General features: G+C 48.4%; 1 protein-coding gene across 2 annotated transcripts in view; it reads right to left on the bottom strand.

Annotated features, from left to right (window-relative positions):
- The window catches only part of SYNDIG1 (synapse differentiation inducing 1), a 133,937-nt gene that overhangs the window by 85,438 nt on the left and 24,095 nt on the right, over window positions 1–24,404 (bottom strand). For both annotated transcript variants that reach the window (XM_064164641.1, XM_064164642.1), the window contains exon 3: window positions 6,424–6,561. In XM_064164641.1, the coding sequence (XP_064020711.1) occupies window positions 6,424–6,561 (138 nt within the window). The remainder of the gene's footprint in view (window positions 1–6,423; window positions 6,562–24,404) is intronic.

Here is a 24,404-nt window from a genome sequence, read left to right as displayed (position 1 = left end):
GCCAAATAATTTTGATTTTTTTTTTTAGTGGAACCATCAAATTGTTTCAGTTGGAAAAAAACCCCAAACCTACCTTTACCATCATCAAGCCCAGCCATCAACCTAAGACCACAGTGGCCATTAAAGCATGTCTCAAAGTGCCATAGATGTAAGACACTGTAAAGGAGAGTGTTGTGGTGACAGGGGTATGACATTTATGCCTTCCTTCACAAGGACTTCTCTACAAACTGCACAAAACCCCCTTCCAGTTGAGCCCTTCAGGCTGCTAGGAAAGCAGCCAATCCCCAAAATGGCAAGCCTGAAAACTCAGATGCCCACTTTGTGGCAAAGTGGAGAATTAGCCAATAAGCTCTGCCTACTGCTAAAGATTGGAGTACTCAAAGATGTTATCCCTCCTGATGCGTTACCATAAAACAGTGGCTTCTGGACAGCTCACCTGAATGGCTGACAGGTGCCAAATCCCTGCATTTTAGTTCATAGAATCATTAAGCTTGGAAAGGACCTCCAAGACCATCAAGTCCAACCTTTTACCCAACACCTCCATGACCACTAGACTGTGTCCTGAAGTGCCACATCTACTCATTGTGATGGCTCAGACAAGAGGAGCACCTAGACTTATTGTGATGCCAGCATTGCCAGGACACCTCGCACATGTGAGGCGCTGAGAATCACATACTGAACTCAGAATCCAGAGAAGCAAGCATGCTGAAAGATGGGATACATGGGAAGAAAATGGCCTGTCCTTTACTGTGATTTACTGGCAACTGAAAGCAGAACTGGGCAGCCACAAACAGTTGGTGGAAACTGCTTTTGGGAAAGCACAGATCAAACATGTAAATGAGCAAGGATACAACACCTCAGTGGCCTCAGGCTCTCTGTTTTATGATGAGAAGATGCAAAGCAGTGACTCTCAACATCACTTGGGAGAAGAGGCTCACTAGCTGATGCCCTGGTTGTGCAAACTGGACAGCCCAATGAGAAGGAACTGGGTTTGTTTTCATAGAGTGTGTTTCTGAATCTGCTGCTGCCTCAGCTAAACCTGATGCGCATCTTAATTTCCACCATGCAGGCAGATCCTGCACAGCTGCATGGATTGGTACAGATAGCCTCCAAGAAGCCTTAAGTCAGCAGCACATTGACAGGAACCTTGGTCAAAACACTAATTCCCACATGGAGTGGAAACTGTCCCTGCAGGAAGCACATCACTTATGGAACACGTTCTGTTAGCAAAGAGCACCTCTGAGAGCTTAAAGCATCCATCTTTGTGTAATTCTTTTGTACCATGATGCAAATGTATGCAGAGTAAATGCACTGCCAGGTGCTGCAGGAATCAACTGAGAGCACCTGTTCCTTTGGCTTGAGCTGTGCTGTAAATACATCTTCTGCAGATCAGGCCTTGATCTGCAAACAGACTGCACACCTAGAGGAGACCAGGCTCCTCAAAAGAAGTTCAACATGAGTGCTAAATTCTCACACAAAGGATCTCTCCACCAATTTTTAAGTCCCTACATGTTACAAGAACCCATCCACCACCTTTGAAGTCTCTACCTGTTACAAGAACCCATCTACCACCTTTGAAGTCTCTACCCGTTACAAGAACCCATCCACCACCTTTAAAGTCTCCACATGTTACAAGAACCCATCCACCACCTTTGAAGTCTCTACCTGTTACAAGAACCCATGCACCACCTTTGAAGTCTCTACCTGTTACAAGAACCCATCCACCACCTTTGAAGTCTCTACCCGTTACAAGAACCCATCCACCACCTTTGAAGTCTCCACATGTAACAAGAACCCATGCACCACCTTTGAAGTCTCCACCTGTTACAAGAACCCATCCACCACCTTTGAAGTCTCCACATGTTACAAGAACCCATCCACCACCTTTGAAGTCTCCACATGTAACAAGAACCCATCCACCACCTTTGAAGTCTCCACATGTAACAAGAACCCATCCACCACCTTTGAAGTCTCCACATGTTACAAGAACCCATCCACCACCTTTGAAGTCTCTACCTGTTACAAGAACCCATCCACCTCCTTTGAAGTCTCTACCCGTTACAAGAACCCATCCACCACCTTTGAAGTCTCCACATGTTACAAGAACCCATCCACCACCTTTGAAGTCTCCACATGTTACAAGAACCCATCCACCTCCTTTGAAGTCTCCACATGTTACAAGAACCCATGCACCACCTTTGAAGTCTCCACCTGTTACAAGAACCCATCCACCACCTTTGAAGTCTCCACCTGTTACAAGAACCCATCCACCACCTTTGAAGTCTCCACCTGTTACAAGAACCCATCCACCACCTTTGAAGTCTCCACATGTTACAAGAACCCATCCACCACCTTTGAAGTCTCCACCTGTTACAAGAACCCATCCACCACCTTTGAAGTCTCCATGTTACAAGAACCCATCCACCACCTTTGAAGTCTCTACCTGTTACAAGAATCCCTTCACCAACTCAGAATTTCCTTTGTGTTGGACTTTTCTCCCAGGCTGGGACTTTATAGTAGAAGTGCAGAGGAGACATTTGTAAACATGAAGTTTTCAAGTGCTCAAGCAACTGCAAAAAAAGGTTTGAGTGCAAGTGCCAAGTGCTGATCTTTACTCATAGGTCTGACTTTTCATCAAGCATGGGGAATATTAGGCAACCCTTTTGTATCAGCAAGAGATCTCCAATGTTTTTTGAAGACTATAGATTAAAGACATATAGAAATGGAACCCATATACTGATAGATGGTTATGGCTTACATCCTGCCAGACAAAACTTCTTCTGAGTGGTTTATGCTCCAAAGTATAGTTTCATACTGGTGTTGATATTATCTTAGCTGTGTGCATTTTGGGCAGGTCTTAGCCACAGAAGGTTTTGCCCTTAATTTTAGCTTCATTTTTCCACTGGAAAATACCAATTTGTTGGATGTGGAGCTTTGCAGAAGTGCCAGTTTCAGTGAAGATTGGTGATGTCTCGGGGCTGTGATGGACCTGATGGAAGGGAAGACAGGCAGTGAAGGCACCTGCCTGGGAACTCAGGGGGGCAGACAGATTGATGTGCTTGTGCCGGACCGGGGCAAGCAGGGACCTGACTATCTTTATGCAAGAGATTTGGGAAACAAGCTCTGTGGGGAGAGAGTTAAGAGAAGAGACTGGAGCAGAGGAGTGTGCATCAGATGTGCTATTACTATTAGCATTTTTTATGGAAGAGAAATGAAAAAACAATCTGTTCTCAATGCAAATCTAAAAAGCAGAAGCCAAAATCCCTCAGCACAGCCCTCCCTCTTGGCTGGACATTGCCTTGGTTCATCTAAGGAGTCAAATAACAGAGATGAATTTATTGCCTTTCAATCTAATAAAAGCAGCACACCTGCCTGACCTTTCTTGCCAAGAGCTCCTAGTTTTAGGCAGCCTCATTCAGCTGTGACTAAACCAATCACACCATTATGGTAACCCAAACAACATACAAGTTCCTGTTTTCCAGTGCCTAAACCTTTCAGCACAGTATCACCATCTTTCCTTCACTTCATGTGGCCTTTTCCACCTTATGCTTAGGAATTATGACCCTGGGATGAGTTCACAGCTCACAGGGATGCCTTGTCCTTTATACCCTGGCTCCCAGAGGTATAAAGCTTCTCAAACCTGTTGCTTTTCAGCACTTAATGATGTTGTTTGCTTTGCATTTGTTGGACTGTGCTGTGCTTGCATTACTTAGATAAAACCAGCTAGCAATACCCAGGCCTCCTGAAGGAAGGCAATGGTGGGAAATTAATGGATGCACTATTTCCCCTGTGCTGCTAAATGGTGACAAACTCTCAACCCTTCCTTGGCTGCAGCACTGGTGAAAAACCCTGTCTAGCCCATGTATGTGAAGGGATGTGGCCACTGCAACTGCTGGTGAACAGCTCTGCCTGAAGGACCAGACAGATGGATACCAAGGTGCATGCAAGATCCTCTCCAGTGCTTCAGTTTTTATTGTCATCACCATCAGACAAATCTCTTGACTCCAACGTGAGAAATCAAAGGTGCTCAAACAAGGAAACTTGTTATTTTCCACTGGACAAACTTTAATTGCATCAGAGGACTCCAAGTGGAAGGACAGGCACTTCATTTAAAGCAAGAAGTAGTAGTGTTGCTACCTCTTTCTTTGAATTGAAGATCAGGTTTTTGCAGATCTGAAAACCTGCTCTGGCTTGACAAAACCCAGTGCTGGGAGATATTTAGAGCAGGCAGGTTAAAAGAAAAACACAGAATCACAGAGCCACAGAATCAGCCAGGTTGGAAAAGACCTTTGAGATCGTTTAGTCCAACCTATCACCTAACATCTTCCAATGAACTAAACCACAGCACTAAGTGCCTCATCCACTCTCCTCTTAGACACCTTCAGGGGTGGTGCCCCCCACCTCCCTGGGCAGCTGTGCCAGGTGGAGACCATAGGGTTAAAATATCTTCTGGGGACTAGAACATTCTTATTCAATCCCATAATTCTGCTATCTCTTTATAAACTCACAGCAAGGTCAGCTCACTCTCCTTTCCTCCTCCTCCTGCCCTGTGTGTGTGGTGGGAGCCACTTTATCAGGCAGAACATGTAAGCAGCAGGCTTCCAGAGGCTCATTTAGGCCTCTTTGGGTGGCAGAGGCATTGGGGATGAGGACTGGAGCACTGGGGAGGATTAGATCTAGTTTTTGGGATGAGGGACAATCCAAGGGGGTTTGCCAGGGCTGCAGTAGCTGCTTTGAAATGTCTCTCTCTGTATCTCTCTCCAAATGGAATCCTGTATTTTTTCTCCAGTTTCACTTCAGAGTTTAATTTCTGTCACTAAGAACCACAACAGCAGCCCATTCCTATGCCAGTCACTCTCTCTGGCAACAACTTCTTCCCAACACCCAGCCTAGACCTGCCCCAGCACAGCTTGACACTATGTCCTCTTACTCTGTCACTGGTTGCCTGGCAGAAGAGCCCAACCCCACCTGGCTACAGCCTCCCTGCAGGTAGCTGCAGACAGCAATGAGCTCTGCCATGAGCCTCCTCTGCTGCAGGCTGCACACCCCCAGCTCCCTCAGCCTCTCCTCACAGGGCTGTGCTCCAGGCCCCTTCCCAGCCTTGCTGCCCTTCTCTGGACACATTCCAGCACCTCAAGATCTTTCTGAAACTGAGGGGCCCAGAATTGGCCACTGGACTCAAGGTGTGGCCCAACCAGTGCTGAGTATAGGGGCAGAAGGACTTCTCTGGTCCTGCTGGCCACGCTATTCCTGATCCAGCCCAGGATGCCATTGGCCTTCTTGGCCACCTGGGCACACTGCTGCCTCATTTCAGTTGGCTGTCAGCCAGCACCCCCAGGTCCCTCTCTGCCTGGCTGCTCTCAGCCACTCTGTCTCCAGCCTGTAGCACTGCATGGGGAAAGGGCGAATGATTTTGGTGCCGTGGAGCAGACTGTAGTTTGCAGTAGCCTAGCAGCAGTAGATAGAAATGTCACTGACTGCTTCCTTGCAGAAATCCCTTAATCAAACTCCCAGTGTGACTCCTTTTCTGCCATGTGATGTTATCTGCCATGCTGACAAACTCAGCAACTACTCTGTAGGCGCTTCTGAAGACAAACATGTCCAAAAAACCCCAAAACAACAATGCACCATGAGGTGATTTTTAATTAGCCACAGGCTGGAAACCACCAAGCCAGTCCCATGAAGGAAGCAAACCAAAGCACTGCCACTTCTCTGGTAGAAACTAGATTTCCATGTTGAAGTTGGGCAAGAGGAACAGACTGAGCAATTTATATATATATATATATATATATAAGGGGGGGGGAGGAAATATTTCCTGTAAAGCAAATAAGCTTCTACAGAACAGAAACTATTTTTTCTGTTCCTGGAAACATATCACCTGGTTGCTTTTCCAGCTTGGGAACCAATAAATCAAGTTTCCTCAATGGGGATTTCAAGTGTTTGCTGTAGGAAGGATGCTTGCCACTGAAAAGATGTGGCCACAGAAAATCCCTGCCTGGACCTTATGTAATCTGATATGGAACCTTGAACATAAACTATCACAGTAGTATCACAGTATCACAGTATTATCAGGGTTGGAAGAGACCTCACAGATCATCAAGTCCAACCCTTTACCACAGAGCTCAAGGCCAGACCATGGCACCACGTGCCACATCCAATCTTGCCTTGAACAGCTCCAGGGATGGCGACTCCACCACCTCCCTGGGCAGCCCATCTACTTTGTAGATTCCTCCCTCAGCAAAGTATTTGACAAGACAACCTCCACCACAACAGAGAAATATCAAGGTAGGGAATGCACTACCTTCTTTAACTGTCTCCCACTGCCCTGGGGAATGGCTTGTCCACATTTGGGTTTTGGCAACCTTTTCCTGCTAGTGCGAGGTGATGCAAGACTGAATTAGCAGAAGAGTTTGTAAAGATTACCTCATGAGACAGGTAAAAGGCAGCAATTCCCAATGGCCAGAAGCAGCAGAGCATGGAGAACACAGTGAGGCCAAGATGATCTCTCGGTGGCATCATCAGGAAGTTGTCTTCGCTTTCGGTGTCACTTGAGTAATCACTCTGGAGTAAGGAGAGAAAGAGAAATGTAGAGGTGCTGCTCAACCATACCGTTTTTCCTCCTCTGCTGTGGACCAAGTTTGTGATCATCCACCCATAAGCTGTCCCCAGCCATGCCACTGCAATTCCTCAACACAGAGGCAGCCCTTATGGTAAAAGACTGTTGGTGACCTACCCTGGGGTCTTTACCACACAGGGATCTCCAGACAGGGCCAGCCATAGGGATACTTGTCCCCTACTCATCAGGCCCTGTGTACTCATTCTGCTCTGCTGTGGCCACACAGCATTCTTATTCTCTCCTACAGCACGCATGGCACTGGCTAGCAAGTGTCCTCCTTAGAAACAAGAGTCAATTGTCCATTCAACAACTGTGTCACAGCCTCCTTCACTGTTGCATGATGTCCTGATTTGAGGCTCCAGGGCAAAAACCCACGGGACAGAATTGTAGGTTACCCCCCTCCTGCTTCCTCTGTAGGGAAAAAAAGGCAGAGGAAGGTGAAAAGGGGAAGTTCTTGCCCCTTAAATGGAGGGTATCCAGGAAAGGGAAGGCAATAACATGAAACATGACCCAGTGCCTCCCCCCTGCGTGGGATTTTTCCCACCTTAGGTTCCAACAGCTAACCCTTAACCGACCACACAAGGCATGAGAAGTGCCAAGATATGTTGGAAATCACTGCAGAGAGCTGGAAAGGGCCCAGTTACAGGTTCATCTTTCATAACTGAAAGAAAGCAACTCTCTAGCCAGATGGAGCAGGGTGAGGTGGTGAATTAGTGAATGACCTTAGAGGCCTTTTTCCAACCAAAATGATTCTATGAACCGTGGTGGGTTGGCACTTCAGACACACGATGTCAAATATCGAATGCAGGAGTTACAAGCATTGGGTTCTTTGCATTTCCCAGCACAGATGCCAGTCTTTTGGAAGGTCACTGCTCAGATGGCCAGGAGAATGTCAGCCAGACATTACCTACTAGGAGCAAGGTGGCCAGTGCACGCAGACCTAAGTATAAAGAATCAAACAGGCAAAAGCTGAGAGAGAAGCATGAGTTGTTCCAGACCAGAACCTGCCAGATTTACAGTGTGTAGACAGAAGCACTTGCCCAGGAATGTTTCTTAGATGCCTCATGGTCAAACTGCTTTAGCCTTCGTCTAGCAAAAGTTTCTTTTATGCTGATTATTAGGACTGGTCCACAGGGACCTGATTTCTCAGCTGCTGAGCATGCACAACTCTGTAGGGCTGGAGCAGAAAAGAACCTGATGTGCAGTGGCTTCCTCCTCACCTGCTGGGAGTCAGCATGCAACAACAGGCATCAAGGCAGTGCTTGTGCTAGGCTTTGGAGGTACAGTTTCAGTGCAAGAAGGGTCCTGTAAAGTTTTTAAGCTCACCCTGGGAACTCACACAGCCTAAGATGAGGTGGCAAAAAAATCTTCTCAAAAATCCCCTTTGTAGCTGCACATTTTTCACCAATTGTAGGAGAAATGCTGTGTGAAGTATCACTGCAGGGAAGACATTTGTGTCATCTTCAGAATCTTACTCCTTTGGGCATGGGTTTTGTGTCCCTCTTCGAAACTTAGCAGCTTATTCCAAAGCTTTTGGCCCTTGAGCCAGAACAGCTTCTAAAGGGATGTTGCTCCAGCAGGGAGCTCTAAGTGGAGAATTGCTGGGCAGGCTGCTAAGCGTAGAAGAGAGGGAAACTAACCCACGCAGAAGGAGGAACGGTTCCGAACACCTCACCAGTGAGCCACAGCTGAGGAGTACCCAGGAAATGGGTTCAGCCTCATGATGTTTGGAAGACTTGGGACTGGGCAAAAGGATTGCCTGCCAGTCTGAGCCATTTGGGGAGCCTGTCAGATGACATGACCCACCACTTGCTAACATGGAGAGCCTGCTTTTGACAGACGTTGCTGCCAACCACCTGCCAAAGAGAAGGGACGTGGGAATGCAAAGTGAAGAAGGATAACAACAGGTGGATGCTGACCTCGGTTCCCAGCTGCTGGCTACCTTATCTCAGAAGGATAGGAAGTGGCCACCTCGTTAATGAGGAAAACAAGGCATGGTTTATGCAGATGGAGTGGGTTGTCCTTGCCTAATTATGCTAATGTGTAGGTGTGTGCTCTGTGCTCTGAGGCTATATAATGAGAGCTGAAATGATCAATAAATGTCTCTGGCATAATTCACATTGAACTGTCTGGAGTCCATGTGGCATTGCCTTTGATCACACTGATCTGTGGGGGCCTTGACCACATTCCCAAGGCAAGCTAGCAGGTTTTCTGCAACAAAGGGACAGGTAGGGGAACCAGACAGGTCTCGTGCACTGAGATGATGTGATGCACATGAGCACCCCAGCCCGTGTCAAGGATCTTGGTGCCTCAGCAGAAGTGACCAAGCTCCATTTGGCACAAGCTCCGTAAAACCCCACTTATGAAGGGAAACTTGCTGGTGCTGAGGTACAGTGCTCCAGCTTGGCAACTTCCCTTTTCTGCCTTAACTTTCAGAAAGAGTCCTTTCTACTATCAATAAAGCTTTCCTTTCAAGAGTAAAGAGAAGGGAGGGTAAGGGAGCAAAGCCACACTATTGCTGAAATGGTCTCTTGAAACAGTGCCCTTCTCTGAACTTCATGACAGGTAAGATACAAAACTGAAACAGCTTCTGATTTCCCAGCTCTTGGCTGAGTAGTGAGCTGGCATTGTGTCGATGGAGACTGCTTGTCAGAGCCTTCGAACTGCCCTTTCTTGCAGATGGAAGATGAAATGGGGCAAAGTTTCTCTAGATGACTTTGATCAAGTGCTGAACCAGAAAATTAGCTGCTTTCCAAAGGGACTTGCCATTCTCAGGGTGTTGGTATTACAATACCTCAAAGGGCTTTCATGCTGATTGCAGAGGAGACTGTGAGACTGGGAGGGTAATTGTGGAAGTTTTCTTAGTTATACTAACATGAAAGGGCTGTCAAGCACTGGAACAGGTTGCCCAGGGATGTGGCTGAGTCACCATCCCTGGAGGCATTTACAAGACTGATAGGGGCTTAGGGATGTGGCTTATTGGTGGACTTGGAGGTGTTAGATTGTACAGGGTTAACCCTCCTGGGGCAGTGATCTTGAGCCTGACTCCAGGTGGTCTTGACCCCTCCACAGGGGTGGGTCTGAACACTACCAGGTGATGCTTAGCCCACTCCCCTTCCTGTCTAAGATCCATAAAAGCAGGGGACTTGCTGTCTTCACTTTCTCTCTCCCTGCCTGCCTGCCAGAATCACCATTCCTGTTGTTTTGCTGCTGCTCTCTGTTACGCCACGTGGCCATCACCCACAGGGAGGACAAAACCCACTGCCATCACATCTGGTGGTGTATTTACCTGGTTTGTATCTTGTTTCCCCTCCCTGCACCTTTGTACCTTCCCTACCTCATATACCTTTTATTTATTGTTAAACTTTTCTTCTTTTAACTTCCAAATTGCAGTGAGATGATTTATTTGGGTCTTCATCCCTTTCCTCTCTTTCCATCTAACTCCTTTTTTTTTGGGAGAGAAGGGGGAAGAGGGAAGGGCCCCCTATAAGTTGCCACTGGTTCTATCAACTATATTTGAGTCTCTGGGAAATTTAAATCAGATGAACAGCTAGGCTTGGTGATCTTCAAAGCCTTTTCCAACCTCACCAATTCTATGATTCTATAAAAACCCTTACTGGGGAAGATGGAGCCACTATAGGCTCGTACCAAGTGAACAACAGAATTACACTGTGAATGCCATTTTGATGGGCAGAGTCTCCACAGCACACACTGGATCAGATGACCTAATAGATAATCACCAAGAGTGATGGAGTAATTCTGATGCCTCAGAAATCAGCCTTGAGCATAACTGCAGATGTGGCTTGCTGGATAGAACAAAGCCAAAACTCAGCCTGTGAAATGGACAGAACCATAGAATCATCTGCCTGGAAAAGATCCCTGAGATCATAGAGTCCAATCAATATTTAACTCTACCAACTCTGGTGCTGAACAATGTCCCTCAGCACCATGTCTTTGCATCACATTAACAAGTCCAAGGATGAGGATTCAGCCACATCCCTGTGCAGGTGGTTCCAGTCTGCGAGAAGCTTCTAAGTGCAGTGCTTCTAATCTCCAATCTAAACCTCCCCTGGTGCAACACGAGGCCATTTCTTCTCATCCAATCACTTGTTACTACAGACCAACCCCACCGACTACAGCTTCATTTCAGGTAGTTGAGGAGAGCAAGAAGGTCTCCCTTCAGCCTTCTTTTCTCCAGACTAGACAACCTCAGTTCCCTCAGCTTCTCACCAGAGCTGTTCTCCAAACCCTTTGCCTTCTCTGGACATGCACCAGCATCTCATTGTCTTTCTTGTAGTGGGGGCCCCAAAACTGAAGGCAGCACTCAAGATGTAGCCTCACTGGTGCTGAATTCAGGAGGACAATCACTTTCCTGGCCCTGTCAATCACACTCTCCTTGATCCAGGCCAGGATTCTATTGGACTTATAGGACACCTGGGCACAGCTTCAGATGGATGCTGATGAACACCTTCAGGATTTTCTCTGCTGAGCAGCTTTCCAGCCACTGCTCCAAGACTGAAGCATTGCATGAGGTTGTTGCAATCCAAGTGCAGGACCTGGCACTTGGCCCTGTTGAATCTATAACTGGCCTTGACCCACTGATCCAGCCTGTTTGTGTCCCTCTATTGAGACAGTAATGCTTCCTAAGCAAATGAGTGCAGAAGGTAGGACAGGGAGAAGACAATGATTTCAAAGGGATACTGGACCATGTAAACATTCAATTTCTGAAAGGAGCATGATTTGGGAGCAGGAATCCATCCAGCACAGAGCAGAGCTGTCTGCACACATAGCTGAGCATGAGGTGCTTACTTTGGACTGTGTTCCACACAACAGTGGCCCCAAGAAGGACCACGAGATTAAAGTGTTCATGGAATCACAGAAACATTCCAGTTGGAGCAGACCCCCAGGATCATCAAGCCCAACCGTTATCCCTGCTCTACAAAGTTCACCCTTAAACCATATCCTCAAGTACCACATCCAAACTGCTTTGAAACACATCCAGGGTCGGTGACTCAACCACCTCCCTGGGCAGCCCATTCCAGTGCCTGACCACTCTTGCTGGGAAAAATGCTTCCTAATGTCCAATCTAAACCTAGCTAGTCATAGCTTGAGGCCATTCCCTCTTGCTCCATCACTGTTTACCTGTGAGAAGAGTTCAGCAGCAGCCTCTCCATAGCAGCCTTTCAGGTAGCTGTAGACATTGATGAGGTCTTCCCTCAGCCTCCTCTTCAAACTAATCATCCGCAGCTCTTCATAAGAGTTATTCTCCAGGCCCTTCTCCAGCTTTGCTGCCCTCCTCTGCACTCAATCACCTCCACATGCTTCTTGTACTGAGGTGGACACGGTACTTGAGGCGTGGTCTCACCAGAGCCCAGTACAAGGGGACAACCAACAGCAAGTTGAAAATAAGCATTGGCTGTCACATGCCACAGGGAAGAACATGGCAGAACAGCAAGGAAACTGAACTGTGTTCAGTTCTGGGCCCCCCAGTTTAGGAAGGACATTGAGATGCTTGAGCATGTCCAGAGAAGGGTGACAAGGCTGGGGAGAGGCCTTGAGCACAGCCCTACGAGGAGAGGCTGAGGGAGCTGGGATTGGTTAGCCTGGAGAAGAGGAGGCTCAGGGCAGACCTTATTGCTGTCTGCAACTACCTGAGGGGTGGTTGTGGCCAGGAGGAGGTTGCTCTCTTCTCTCAGGTGGCCAGCACCAGAACAAGAGGACACAGCCTCAGGCTGCACCAGGGGAAATTTAGGCTGGAGGTGAGGAGAAAGTTCTTCCCTGAGAGAGTCATTGGACACTGGAATGGGCTGCCCAGGGAGGTGGTGGAGTCGCCGTCCCTGGAGCTGTTCAAGGCAGGACTGGACGTGGCACTTGGTGCCATGGTCTGGCCTTGAGCTCTGTGGTAAAGGGTTGGACTTGATGATCTGTGAGGTCTCTTCCAACCCTGATGATACTGTGATACTGTGATACTGGAAGGAAAGGAGCAGCACTGCAGACATGTTCACAATGGGCTGAGCTCTGCTGCCACCATTTCCCACACAATCACAGAATTAACCAGCTTGGAAAGGACCTTTGAGATCATTGAGTCCAACCTATCACCTAACACCTTCTAATCAGCCAAACCATGGCAGTAAGTGCCTCATCCAGCCTCCTTCCAAACAGCCCCAGGGATGGTGACTCCCCCACCCCCCCAGGCAGCCCATTCCAATGGCCAAGCGCAATGAAGGAATCAGGAAAAGGGCAGTGTGCATCATGCTGCAGGAAGTCACCACAGGAAGAAAGCAGAGAAGCCAACCTCCCTTGTGAGAAAAACTGAAGATGCAATTCCATCATCACAGCCAGTAATGCCCACAGGAGTAGATAACTTCTGATCAGAGAGCTCTTTGATTTGGCAGAAAAGCAGAAGAAACCCCAGCCACTGAAAGCAGAACAGATGAAGAGCAGACACAAGGCGCAGGTTTTTAAGGGAGATGGTGATGAGCACTTTGCTGCAGATGTAATGGATTTTCTATTACACAAAGCCCTTCTTAAATTGAGGCTGGCCATCCCTAAAAGCTATGTGCTTTGCCTCAATCAAGGCATTCGGAGTGAGCAGAGGCTCTGCAGACAGCCTGCCGTGGGCTGCCTTCATCATACTGGAGGCCGAACTTACTGGGCACCTAGACCCTTCCACTATTAAACCCACAGCTGCCAGCAACCTGTGATGAATATTCAGGAACCAGCCCTTTTGGTGTTATTCCCTTTTTCCCCTTGGAGCCAGCAAATTCAGCTCACACACGCTGCATACAAAACTGATTTCTGGTGTGGCCCTGTGGGATCTGCTTCAGGTCCAGATGGTCCATCCAGTGGTCTGTTTCTGACAAAGACCAATGCATGATGCAACTCTAAGATAATTTGTGCTCTGCTTCCCTCCACACAATGCCTGGTTCTGTAATGCAGTTAACCATGCTCTTCTGGCCATCGTCCTGCATCCCTCTGTTCATCTGTGAGCAGCCTGAGTTCACCTAAAGGCAGCAGATGTCGAAGGCAGCACGCAGGATGGATAACGTACAAGGGCTCTACTTTATCACTGCACTGCCTCAATATACTTGCTTACTTCACACAATCACAGAAGGGAAGGGGCTAGAAGGGACCTCTGAAGAGGTGCTAAAGCAAGAGCACCCAAAGTAAATCACACAGGAATGCATCCAGATGGGCTTGAAATGCCTCCAGAGAAGGAAACTCCACAACCTGTCTGGGCTGCCTGGGCCAGTGCTCTGCCACCCTCAGAGGGAAGAAGTTTTTCCTTGTGTTTACATGGAACCTCCTGGGTTAAGTTTGTGCCCATTGTTCCTTGCACTGTCCCTGCTTACTACTGAGATGCATCTGGCTCCATGGTCCTGATAATCACCTGTTAGCTATTGATCAGCATGAATGAGATCCCCCCCTCAGTCTTCTCCTCTCCAGGCTAAACTGCTCCAGATGTCTCAGCCTCTCCATGTCAGTCCAGGTTCCTGTTCTGATAATGCTCAGCATCTTAGTATCTCTCTGAGGGACTTTTCCCAGCAGTTTCTTGTCCTTCTTGAACTGGGGAGCCCAGAACTGGATGCAGTATTCCAGACGAGGCTTCCACAGGATCAGAGCAGAGGTGGAGGACAATCTACCCCCACCACACTCTTTCTAATGTATGCCAGAATAGCCTTGGCCCTCCTGCCCGTGAGGGCACATCACCAACTCATGGTGAAGTTGTTTTCCACCATCGCTCCCGTGTCCTTTTGCCCAGAGCTGCTCTCCAGCAGGTCAGCCCCCAACCTGTACTGATCCATGGGATTGTTCTTCCCCAGATGCAGGACTCTGCTCTTGGCCTTGTTGAATTTCATTAGCTCTCTTCCTGCCCAGCTCTCCAGCCTGTCCATGCCTGTCTGAACAGCAGCACAGCCTGGCAGGGTGTCAGCCACCCCTCACAGCAAAAACCCCACAGACTTCTCACTGAGCAGCATGTGGCTGATGCTTACTAAGACCTGTTGACCTGGTGGATTTTTTGTCGTGGTGTTGTGTTATTTATTTGGTTTTGTTTGCCTGCTTCTTTCTTTTCACCATTTTGAGCTTTTGCAGTTGCTCCCTTTCAGTTTTAGAGGGATTGAAATGAACCATTACCCACTAACTCTGACCTGCTCCAGCTTCTTATGTTTCTCAGCTCCCAGTCTGAATTGCCTTGTCAGTCAAGCAGTCAGCCTTGCCAAATGGGCTCACAGAGGTCTTTCCTCTCTTGGATAGCTTTTCCTTTATAACCCTGTGAGACTAAAATGTAAAAACCCTGGATGCAGCTGTCCAAACCCATTCTTTCTCCTGTCCCTCTGACTTTTGATCATCTCCCCTGAGATGTTTTCTAGATGCCCACAGCCAGTTTGCCTATAGCTCATCAGTAACTTGCATTTAACACATTGCCACTGGAAGAGAATTACTGCAGACAGTGATAAACAGATCCATACTAAACCAGGCCAGCTGCCACAGCATCCTAAATTGCACTGGGACAGCAGCAGTCATAGACATGAAGCAAATATCTCTGATCTTCAGAGACTCATAGACTCATTTGGTTTGAAAAAAGACCCTTAAGATCATCAAATTCAACCATTATCTAACTGTACCAAGGCTGGTGCTAAACCACATCCCTCAGCACCACATCTCTGTGTCTCTTACACACCTCCAGGGATGGGGATTCAGTCAGCTCCCTGGGGAGCTATTTCAGTATGTGGGAACCCTTTCAGTGAAGAGCTTTTACCTAATATCCCACTTAGACCTTCCCTGGTACAACCTGAGGCCTTTTCCTCTTGTGCTTTGGTGAGTGGCAGGGGCTTCCACTGCCTGTGAACTCGTGGGAGGCACAGGTGCAGCGCAGCACACAGGTGGCTCTGCAGGTAAGCCAGCAGCCTCTACAGAGAAGTGGCTTCCAGCAGCTTGCACTGTTGGTGGTTGAGAAGGGCAGAGCTGTGGGCAGTGCAATGCACTGTGTTGATGTTGTTCCTCACAGCGTGGGATGTTACTTTAAAGTTCCTAGCCAGGGAGAGGAAGACCTCACCAGTTTGCAGAGGCAGATGTGAGGAGCAGACACAGATATTTGGAGCAGACATAGATATTAGGGACAAGTTCTTTACTGTGAGGGTAGTGGAACACTGGAACAGATTTCCCAGGAGGGTGGCTGTGGCCCCATGCCTGGAGATGTTCAAGCTGAGGCTCAACAGGGCTCTGGGCAACCTGATCTATCTGAGGATGTCCCTGCTCACTGGAGGGGGAGGTTGGACTGGATGGCCTTTAGATGTCACCTCCAAACCATTCTATGATTCTGTATTCCTCCCATCAGGAGAAGAGCAGGTGGTTGCCGCAGAACAGATGGTCTCAGCATTGCTTGTTGAGAAACATTTAAGCAGAAAGAGGGCAGCTTTAGACTGGGTATTAGGAAGAAAGCCTTTCCAGTGAGACACTGGAACATCCAGGGAAGCTGTGGATGCCCCCTCCCTGGAAGTGTTCATGGCCAGGTCAGGCAAGGCCTGGGCTAGTGGAAGGTGTCCCTGCCCACGGCAAGGGGGCTGTGCCTGGATGATCTTTCAGGTGTCTTCCACACCATACTGTTCTATGATGCTGTGACTAGAGAGGTGGCCCTCTTCATTGAGCCACTCCAGCAGGAAGAGGAGCAGGACACTCTTCAGGCTGGGGAGGTCCATTTGGACTGTCCCCTCTTTGCTGCAGAGCTGACAGAGCTTCCTTTGTGGTTCAGTCCTTGAACAACTGTACCACTTCCCCACATCCTGAAAACAAGAGCATGCAGCTCATTCAGAGCTCCTGCCTCTTCCAGGCTGGAGCCCAGGGACCTCACTGCATGGTGTCAGCCTGAAAACTCAGGGAAGTGATAATGAGAAAGGAAATCGCTCTGGGCCTCAGCTGCTATTAACAAGATTCATGGGAGGGCGCTTGGAGACTGCTGAAGGTGACTTCCCAGCCATGCTCCCTTCACCTAGGGGCTGCTAATAAAGGTTAATATCACTTGGGAGGGCTCAGTGTCCCCAGACTCCAGCAGAGTCTCCTTTAAGGGAGAAAAAAATAAATCAAATGCAAATGATGTGTAATCACTCTTGCTAATAATGTGCCCAGGAAGGAATACAGGGACATAAAGTGTGTCCTCTGGGGTCAGACCAATGGCCCATGGAGCCTCAGGCTCTGATTCTGACAGCAGCAGCAGCAGGACATGACATAAACCTGGACAATTTGCAGCCCATCCCTTGTGCTCCCTCAGCTCCCTCAAGATGGTTGTGTAAGAAGAAATAAAAGCTTTGCCAATTCCTTTTAGTGCCTATTTACAGATTCCTCACCCATGAATGGCTCATCCCTGTGGAACTTGTTGATCCATTAGAACCTCTTGTGGCAGCAAGTCACCACACGTTCCCTACCCCATGTGTGAACAGCAATTTTCTGTTATCTGTGTTAAGCCAATTTCTTACAAGCTCCTTCAAGTGTTCCCTGCTTCTAACATTGCAGGTTGGGTGAGCAGTGGGGCTGCATTCACCTCATCTTTCACCTTCAAGATCACGTGCCACTGGCTCGTGCACCCCTTGCCCACCTTCATCCCTTCACCCGTGTCACACAGCTCTCTGGAGTGGGAGCCCAAGGCTGTGTCCATAAGTACTCTCTGGGTGCCTGCTGCCAGGGAAGGCTGAGGACACTGCAGCTCAGGCTGCAGCATGGCAGAATGGCAGAGTTTGTTGAGTTGGCCTCCCTGAGGTCACGCGGAGCTCATAGCAGTGTGGTGCCCAGGAGGGCAGTCTGTTGAAGCTAAGCGAGGTGCTTACCTCCTGGCGGTGGGCACAGGGGTGTGTGCTTCTGGCAGGCTTGCCTAGCAGAGCATGGGCTGGCCACACACACAGAGGCAGGACTGCAGCCTGCCCCCTCGCACAGCTCAGAGCTGTCTCAGCTTCTCTGCTGGCCTCCCAAGGCCACTTTTCTGCAGCTCTGCCTCCTTATCAGAATGACCTAAGTCTGTTCAGTTAGCCCTGATCAAACCCCAGCAGGGCTTGGAAGTGACTTCTGGAGATGCCTTCCTGCTAGAGCAGGTTCACCTAGATCAGTTTGCACAGGAACGTGTCCAGGTGGGTTTTGAAAGCCTCCAGAGAAGAAGACTGCACAACCTGTCTGGGCAGCCTATCCCAGTGCTCTGGCACCCTCAGAGTAAAGCAGTGTTTCCTTACTTATCAGTGAAACCTTGTGGCCACTGCCCCTTGTCCTGTCACTGAGCGTCCCTGAGAAGAGCCCAGATCCATCACCTTGATCTCCACAGAACCATCCAAGCCTGTGCAAGCTGGAAGCACTGAGAGGAAACAAGCATGCAGTGGGACTCAGCATCCATAAACCTCCCCAGGCCTTTTCTTCACGTTGCAGAAGAGCTGTGGCTAGGAGGTGCTTGGGAATGTGGAGGAGAGGGGTTAGGTGGAGCAGAATTATAGAAACATAGAATGGTTTATTTTGGAAGGGACCTCAAAGCTCATCCAGTTCCAGCCCCCTGCCATGGGCAGGGACACCTCCCACTAGAACAGGTCGCTCAAAGCCTCATCCAACCTGGCCTTGAGCACCTCCAGGGAGGGAGCAGCCACAACCTCCCTGGGCAACCTGTGCCAGTGTCTCACCACCCTCAGTGTAAGGAACTTCTTCTTAACACTGTTTCATTCTCCCCTCTGCCAGTTTAAAGCCACTGTTCCTCCTCCTGTCATTGCCAGACCTTGTCAATAGTCCCTCTCCAGCCCTCCTGTAAGCCCCTTCAGATATTGGAAGGCCACTGCAAAGTCTCCTTGAAGCCTTCTCTTCTCCATGAGAATATGGCTTAGATTCCCCCTCTGTCTCTACATTTTAGCATGAAAGAGGGGAAGGTTTATCTTGAAAGCTCTACATTTCCTTTCTTCTTGTCACTCCTCAGAACATTCCTTTTATTTCATTTTCAGAGGCTGTTTCAGGCATTGCTGGGAAAAAGCAGGAGAGGCTGGAGGGGCGAGCTCAGATGTGTTCTTTTGTGTGACACACATGAATAATTCCATTTGCTGCCATCCATAGCCTGGGTTCCCTGAACGAGCTGTCTCGCTGGGGCTGAGCAGGAGAACCAGCCCGAGCGCGACGCCACACACCGTGTTTGGGGATGAAAGGTGCACTGCATCTGCAGGTGAACTGCAGGAGAAAGGTGCTGCAGCTGGCACCTCCTGAAACATTTCCCTGCTGCCACGTCTGACAGGTTGTCTATTAGCTGCGGCATCAAGAGCTCATAAGCGATGTACAAGCCTGCCAGGCATGCCCTGCGTAGGGAACTGTTTGATTTCAGGGACGAGCATTGAAGAGAGAAGTCTAAAGCTCCTACACTGTTGGAGAACACGTTTGGTGGAGCGCTATGGAAGATGACTCTTTGTTCACCAATATGGTCAGATGGTCAAATCCACTTTATTTCCATGATACAGTGACTTATATGCATTCTAGCAAGAGGCGTGCTCAGCTTAAGATTGGTTACAGTCAGAGGGTCCAGGGTTACATGTAAGGTGTGCATAGGTTAACTTATCACAACATTCTAAGGGTCAGCCTTCCAGACCACCCACTCCAGCCCCCTTGGTTGTCTAGTCTCTGCCCACTGCAGCTGTGTGTGGGGTGCTCAGTTGTTTACATCTCGATTTCCTGGCCTCGCTGGGAACCAAGGACGTTCTCAGCGCCAGTTACCCATGTTTGTGACTTTATGTCCTCGACTGGCGAGAAATTCTTCCACACTACACAATGAGCAGCTTCCTGCTTTCATACCTGGGAGCTGCTGCAGTAAAGTGGGGCTCACTGTGCAAAGGAGAGCTGCTTCCAAATCGCTCTTCCCTCCAGACAGCTCTGATGTCTGTAGGCAGTCTGAATGACATCCAGACAGAAGTGCTGACAGCTGGCTGGACATGGGCAGAAAGTGTCCTCAGGTGGCCAAGAAGGCCACCAGTAGCCCAGCCTAGATCAGGATTAGCCTGGCCAGCAGGACGAGGGAAGTGATCATGCCCTTGGACTTGGCACTGGTGAGGCCACGCTTTGAATCCTGGGTTCAGCTGTGGGCACCTCAGTGGAAGAAAAGACATTGAGGTGCTGGAGCACGCTCTGGCAGGTGGGCTGGACTAGGTGATCTTCAGAGGTCACTTCCAACCTCCACCACTCTGTGGAGGGAAGGACAGGTAACAGAGCAGCAAAGCCTGCAGCCTGGCTGGGGTCAGCTCTTCAAACAGTCTGCTGTCAGTCACAACAGCTGTGGTTTTGGTTTGGTGTTTTGGTTGGTTGGGGTTTGGTTTTGGTTTATTTTTCTGCTGTGTTTTGGGTTTTTTTGTTCAGAGACTTTCTCTGTAGCAAAGCTTTCTTCAAGAGATGAACAACCTCTCTGATCATCAAAAGCCCAGCCCCAGCAGTAAAGTTGCTTTCTGAATGTGCCCAGGGACTCCTGGAAGGATTAAATGGAGGGGATTGCTACAAAAGAGCTGTCTGCATCTCTAGGAAACTGATATCCTCTCCTCAAAACCCCTTGGTAGATGCTCTGCAGTAGGACAGACAGTGCCAGAGAGACACAGGGGACAAGAAATGACTAACAACCCCAGGGCTGTTCTGTCTCCCAAAAGGCATCTCCCTGCGATGTGCAAGTTGGGAGTCCACTTGCTGTGCCTTGAAGGACAGATGACAGGCTCAGCTTGCAGGAGACAGCAGCTCTGGTGCACAATGCTCCTCTGGACTAATGTTTGCAAAAAGGAGCTGTTTGCAAAAAGAAGCTGTTTGCAGAGTTCTCTCCTGGGAAGAAATGCCAAAGCAAGTAAGTTAAACAAAGCAGCCCTCAACGCTTATAAGAGCTGATCTCTGACCTGTTCTTATACTATGCAGCTCCCACCCTTCAGTGAGCTGTAGCCTGATAGTCAACGTGGCAAGATACTCAGCAGCATGATGTGCCTCCTCTGTGGCACAAACAAATCCCTCAAGGCTCTCGCAGTGGGCAAGTAAAACCCTGCACCTCTGCTGTGTCATTCTCACTGTTCCCCTTTCAACGTCTGCTTCAAGTCCTGGTGCTAATCCTTTCCAGCCCATTTTGGGTCTATTAGTAGTTTGTCTCCTGTCAGGGACTGGTGGAAGAAGAAAATCATAGAATCATAGAATCAACCAGGTTGGAAGAGACCTCCAAGATCATCCAGTCCATCCTAGCACCCAGCCCTAGCCAATCAACCAGACCATGGCACTAAGTGCCTCAGCCAGGCTTTGCTTCAACACCTCCAGGGATGGTGCCTCCACCTCCCTGGGCAGCCCATTCCAGTGCCAATCACTCTCTCTGCCAACAACTTCTTCCTAACATCCAGCCTAGACCTCCCCTGGCACAACTTGAGACTGTGTCCCCTTGTTCTCTTGCTGGTTGCCTGGCAAAAGAGCCCAACCCCACCTGGCTAGAGCTCCCTTCAGGTAGTTGCAGACACCAATGAGGTCACCCCTGAGCCTCTTCTGCAGGCTGCACACCCCCAGCTCCCTCAGCCTCTCCTCACAGGGCTGTGCTCCAAGCCCCTCACCATCTTCATTGCCCTTCTCTGGGCACGTTCCAGCACCTCAGCATCTCTCTTGAATTGAGCTTTCTAGTGGGCCAGATCTGTGCTGTGTGATTCAGAGGCTGTTTTTCTCATTTGGGCAGGTAGACAAATTTTTATGTAGTTAACAATCTGACCTGGTTCATTCTCCTACTCAAACATTTTTCTTCTTCTTCTATGATCTCAACACCTGAAGCTGTGACTCTAATGAACCTTTGTACCAGCCAAGCCCAAGAGACCCTCATGCATCTGGCCACAGTTCTACGTTCATGTGGGAAGCAGAAGACCATTCAACATTTTTGCTGCTCTTGTGCTGTTAAACACATCTCTCCTCCACTCATTATCCTTCTTAGACATAAGAAGGAAGTTCTTCACAATGAGAGTGATGAAATACCAGAACAAGTTGCCCAGAGATGTGGCTGAGGCTCCATCCCTACACACATCCAAGATGAAACTTAATGGGACTCTGAGCAACCTGCTCTAGTTGGAGCTGTCCCTGCTCACTTCAGGGAAGTTGGATGAGAGGCCTTCTGAGAGTCTCTTCCAGCACAGTGCATTCTGTGGTTTTTGCACAACTGGAACCATCCACAGAATGTAGACTTCCCTGGCATGAAAGTTACTCCTCGTGCTGAGAGTCCTTGTGTTGAGTGCAGCTGCTCAGCAGGTTGGTCCTTTGGATACGGCTCTTGGAGAAGTGTGACAACTGCAGTGCTGCACTGGGTTGACCAAGTGATGGAGGCTGACACTGGACTAAGAGTCCAGGAGACCAGAAGAATTGCTTCTGCCAATTGTAGCAATGCACATGTTTGCAAGCAGGCAGGTCTTTCTTGGAACCCTGCCTCCTTTCCTTCTCCCTTGCTCCCTTCTCCTGATGGAGGAGAAACCCTGACGCAGAAGAGAAGACACTGGTGTGTACTTTGTGACTGTCACCCTCTTTTGAGCACCTTGTAGGTTTAGGTCAGAATGGCTGTCAGTACATAGGACAGAATCACAAAATCATTAAGGGTGGACAAGACCTCTAAGATCATTAAGTCCAACCTTCTACCCACCACCTCCATGACCACTAGACCATGTCTCAGTGTGCCACATCTACTCATTTTCTGAACACACTGTTAGCACAAGAACATTGCACAGGGTTAAGTGAGGCTGGGAATCTGTGCACCTGTTTAAGAAGGGCCAGGTGTGACCTCAGGAGGTTACAGTCCAGAGAAATAGCTCATCAAGAAGGAGGAGCCTGGGAAAATGATACACACACTGCCACAACACGGCACCAAAACTTGCAAAGACTCTCATTTCTCCCCTTGAGCTCAGGGAAGGGCAAGGATAAAGCCACTTTGCCCAACCTTGTTGTACAGGTGGCTTTCTAGGTGCAAATTTTCTCTATGGAGAGCTGATCAAGCTCCTAGAGTACCACATTGATGAGACACCCAGATCAAGGGCAGACAGCTTGAAAACTCATCTTGACAGGTGCTGGCCCATCTCATTTGAACTCTACTACTACCTAGAAAGTTTGGACCAGATGATCCTTGGGATCCCTTCCAAGCTGGCACTGTGATTCTGTGACATTGCAAAGGCACTTTGAAAAATCTCACTAAGAAGAGGGAAAATACTTTGGCCATAAAACATTCTTCCCTTGCCCTACTTATTTTCCTGACCTATGTTTCACTTGTTTTCCCATCCTACTTATTCTCCTGATGTTTTTTCACCTGTTTTCCTTATCCTATTTATTTTCCCAACCTATTTCACCTGTGTTCCTTTTCCTACTTATTTTCCAGGCCTTTCCTTCACCTGCTTTCTTTATCCTAATTATTTCCCTGGCCTTTTTGACCTGTGTTCCTTGTCCTACTTACTTTTCTGACTTTTTGATCTGCTTTCCTTATCCTACTTATTTTCCTGACCTTTTTTCACCTGTTTTCCTTATCCTACTTATTTTCCTGACATTTTTTCACCTGTTTTCCTTATACTAATTATTTTCCAGGCCTTTTCTTCACCTGTTTTCCTTATCCTGATTATTTTCCTGGCCCTTTTGATCTGTTTTCCTTGTCCTACTTATTTTCCTGACCTTTTTTCACCTGTTTTCCTTGTCCTACTTATTTTCCAGGCCTTTTCTTCACCTGTTTTCCTTATCCTAATTATTTTCCTGGCCTTTTTGCCCTGTGTTCCTTGTCCTACTTACTTTCCTGACCTTTTTCACCTGTTTTCTTTGTCCTACTTATTTTCCTGGCCTTTTTTCACGTCTGTTCCTTGACCTAGTTATTTTTTTTGGCCTATTTTTTAACCTGTTGTCCAACAGTTGGCTAAGGAAGATCTTCCTGGATTTGGATTGATAAGAGGAAGATGTTTTCTTCTTTTTTTTCTCTTTCCCCTTGCCTAAATGTCAGGCCAGATGTGTCAGTAAGACCATTAGGCAATCGCAATCCCTGCTGTAGTCACTCATATCACTACTGCACGAAGAGAAACTAGGGCAAAGGAGCCAGCAGATAGGGATTTCATTTTGATTAAGAAAAGGAGACTTCCCACAGCCCATTTGGAAAGGCAGCAGCAGGGTGTGATTGGAACTAACACCCTCACACGCCTTAGACAGACACTTCTTGTTTCCCTGCAGCAGCATTGAGTGTGACATTAATGGCACAGGCTGGGAAAAACACCTCTTTCTTCTTGCCTTACCAGCACAGAGAGAAAAGGGAATGAAAAGAAAGGCAGCACTCTTGTTGGCTTCCCCCTGTGATGATCACCGAGTTGCTGGTATTCAAAGAGGTGAAAACAGAGGTTTTAGGACTTGGTAGGTCTCTGTGGAGAGAAACCCCCTGCGAGAGAGAAACCCAAGTGAAGAGTCACAGGATGGTTTGGGTTGGAAGGGACCTTGAAGTTCCAATCCACCTGCCATGGGCAGAGACACCTTCCACTGGACCAGGCTGCTCAAGGCCCTGTCCTCCCTGACTCTGAATAATTCCAGGAAGGGAGCATCCACAGCTTTCCTGAATGATCTGTTCCAGTGTCTCAGCACCCCTGCTGTAAAGAATTTCTTTCTAATCTCCCGCCTAAATCTTCCCTTTCCAAGCTCAAAGCCATTGCTCCTCATCCTATCACTACAAGCCCTTGTGAAAAATCTCTTGTTCTCAGGTTGGAGATGTAGCAATGGCTTTGCTCTAGATGTCTTTATAGAATCATAGAATCAATGAGGTCGGAAGAGACCTTCGAGCTCA

The sequence above is a fragment of the Pogoniulus pusillus genome, chromosome 25, assembly GCF_015220805.1.
Source record: "Pogoniulus pusillus isolate bPogPus1 chromosome 25, bPogPus1.pri, whole genome shotgun sequence".
In the NCBI taxonomy this organism is placed as follows: Eukaryota; Metazoa; Chordata; class Aves; order Piciformes; family Lybiidae; genus Pogoniulus; species Pogoniulus pusillus.
This window is presented reverse-complemented; position numbering and strand designations above follow the sequence as displayed.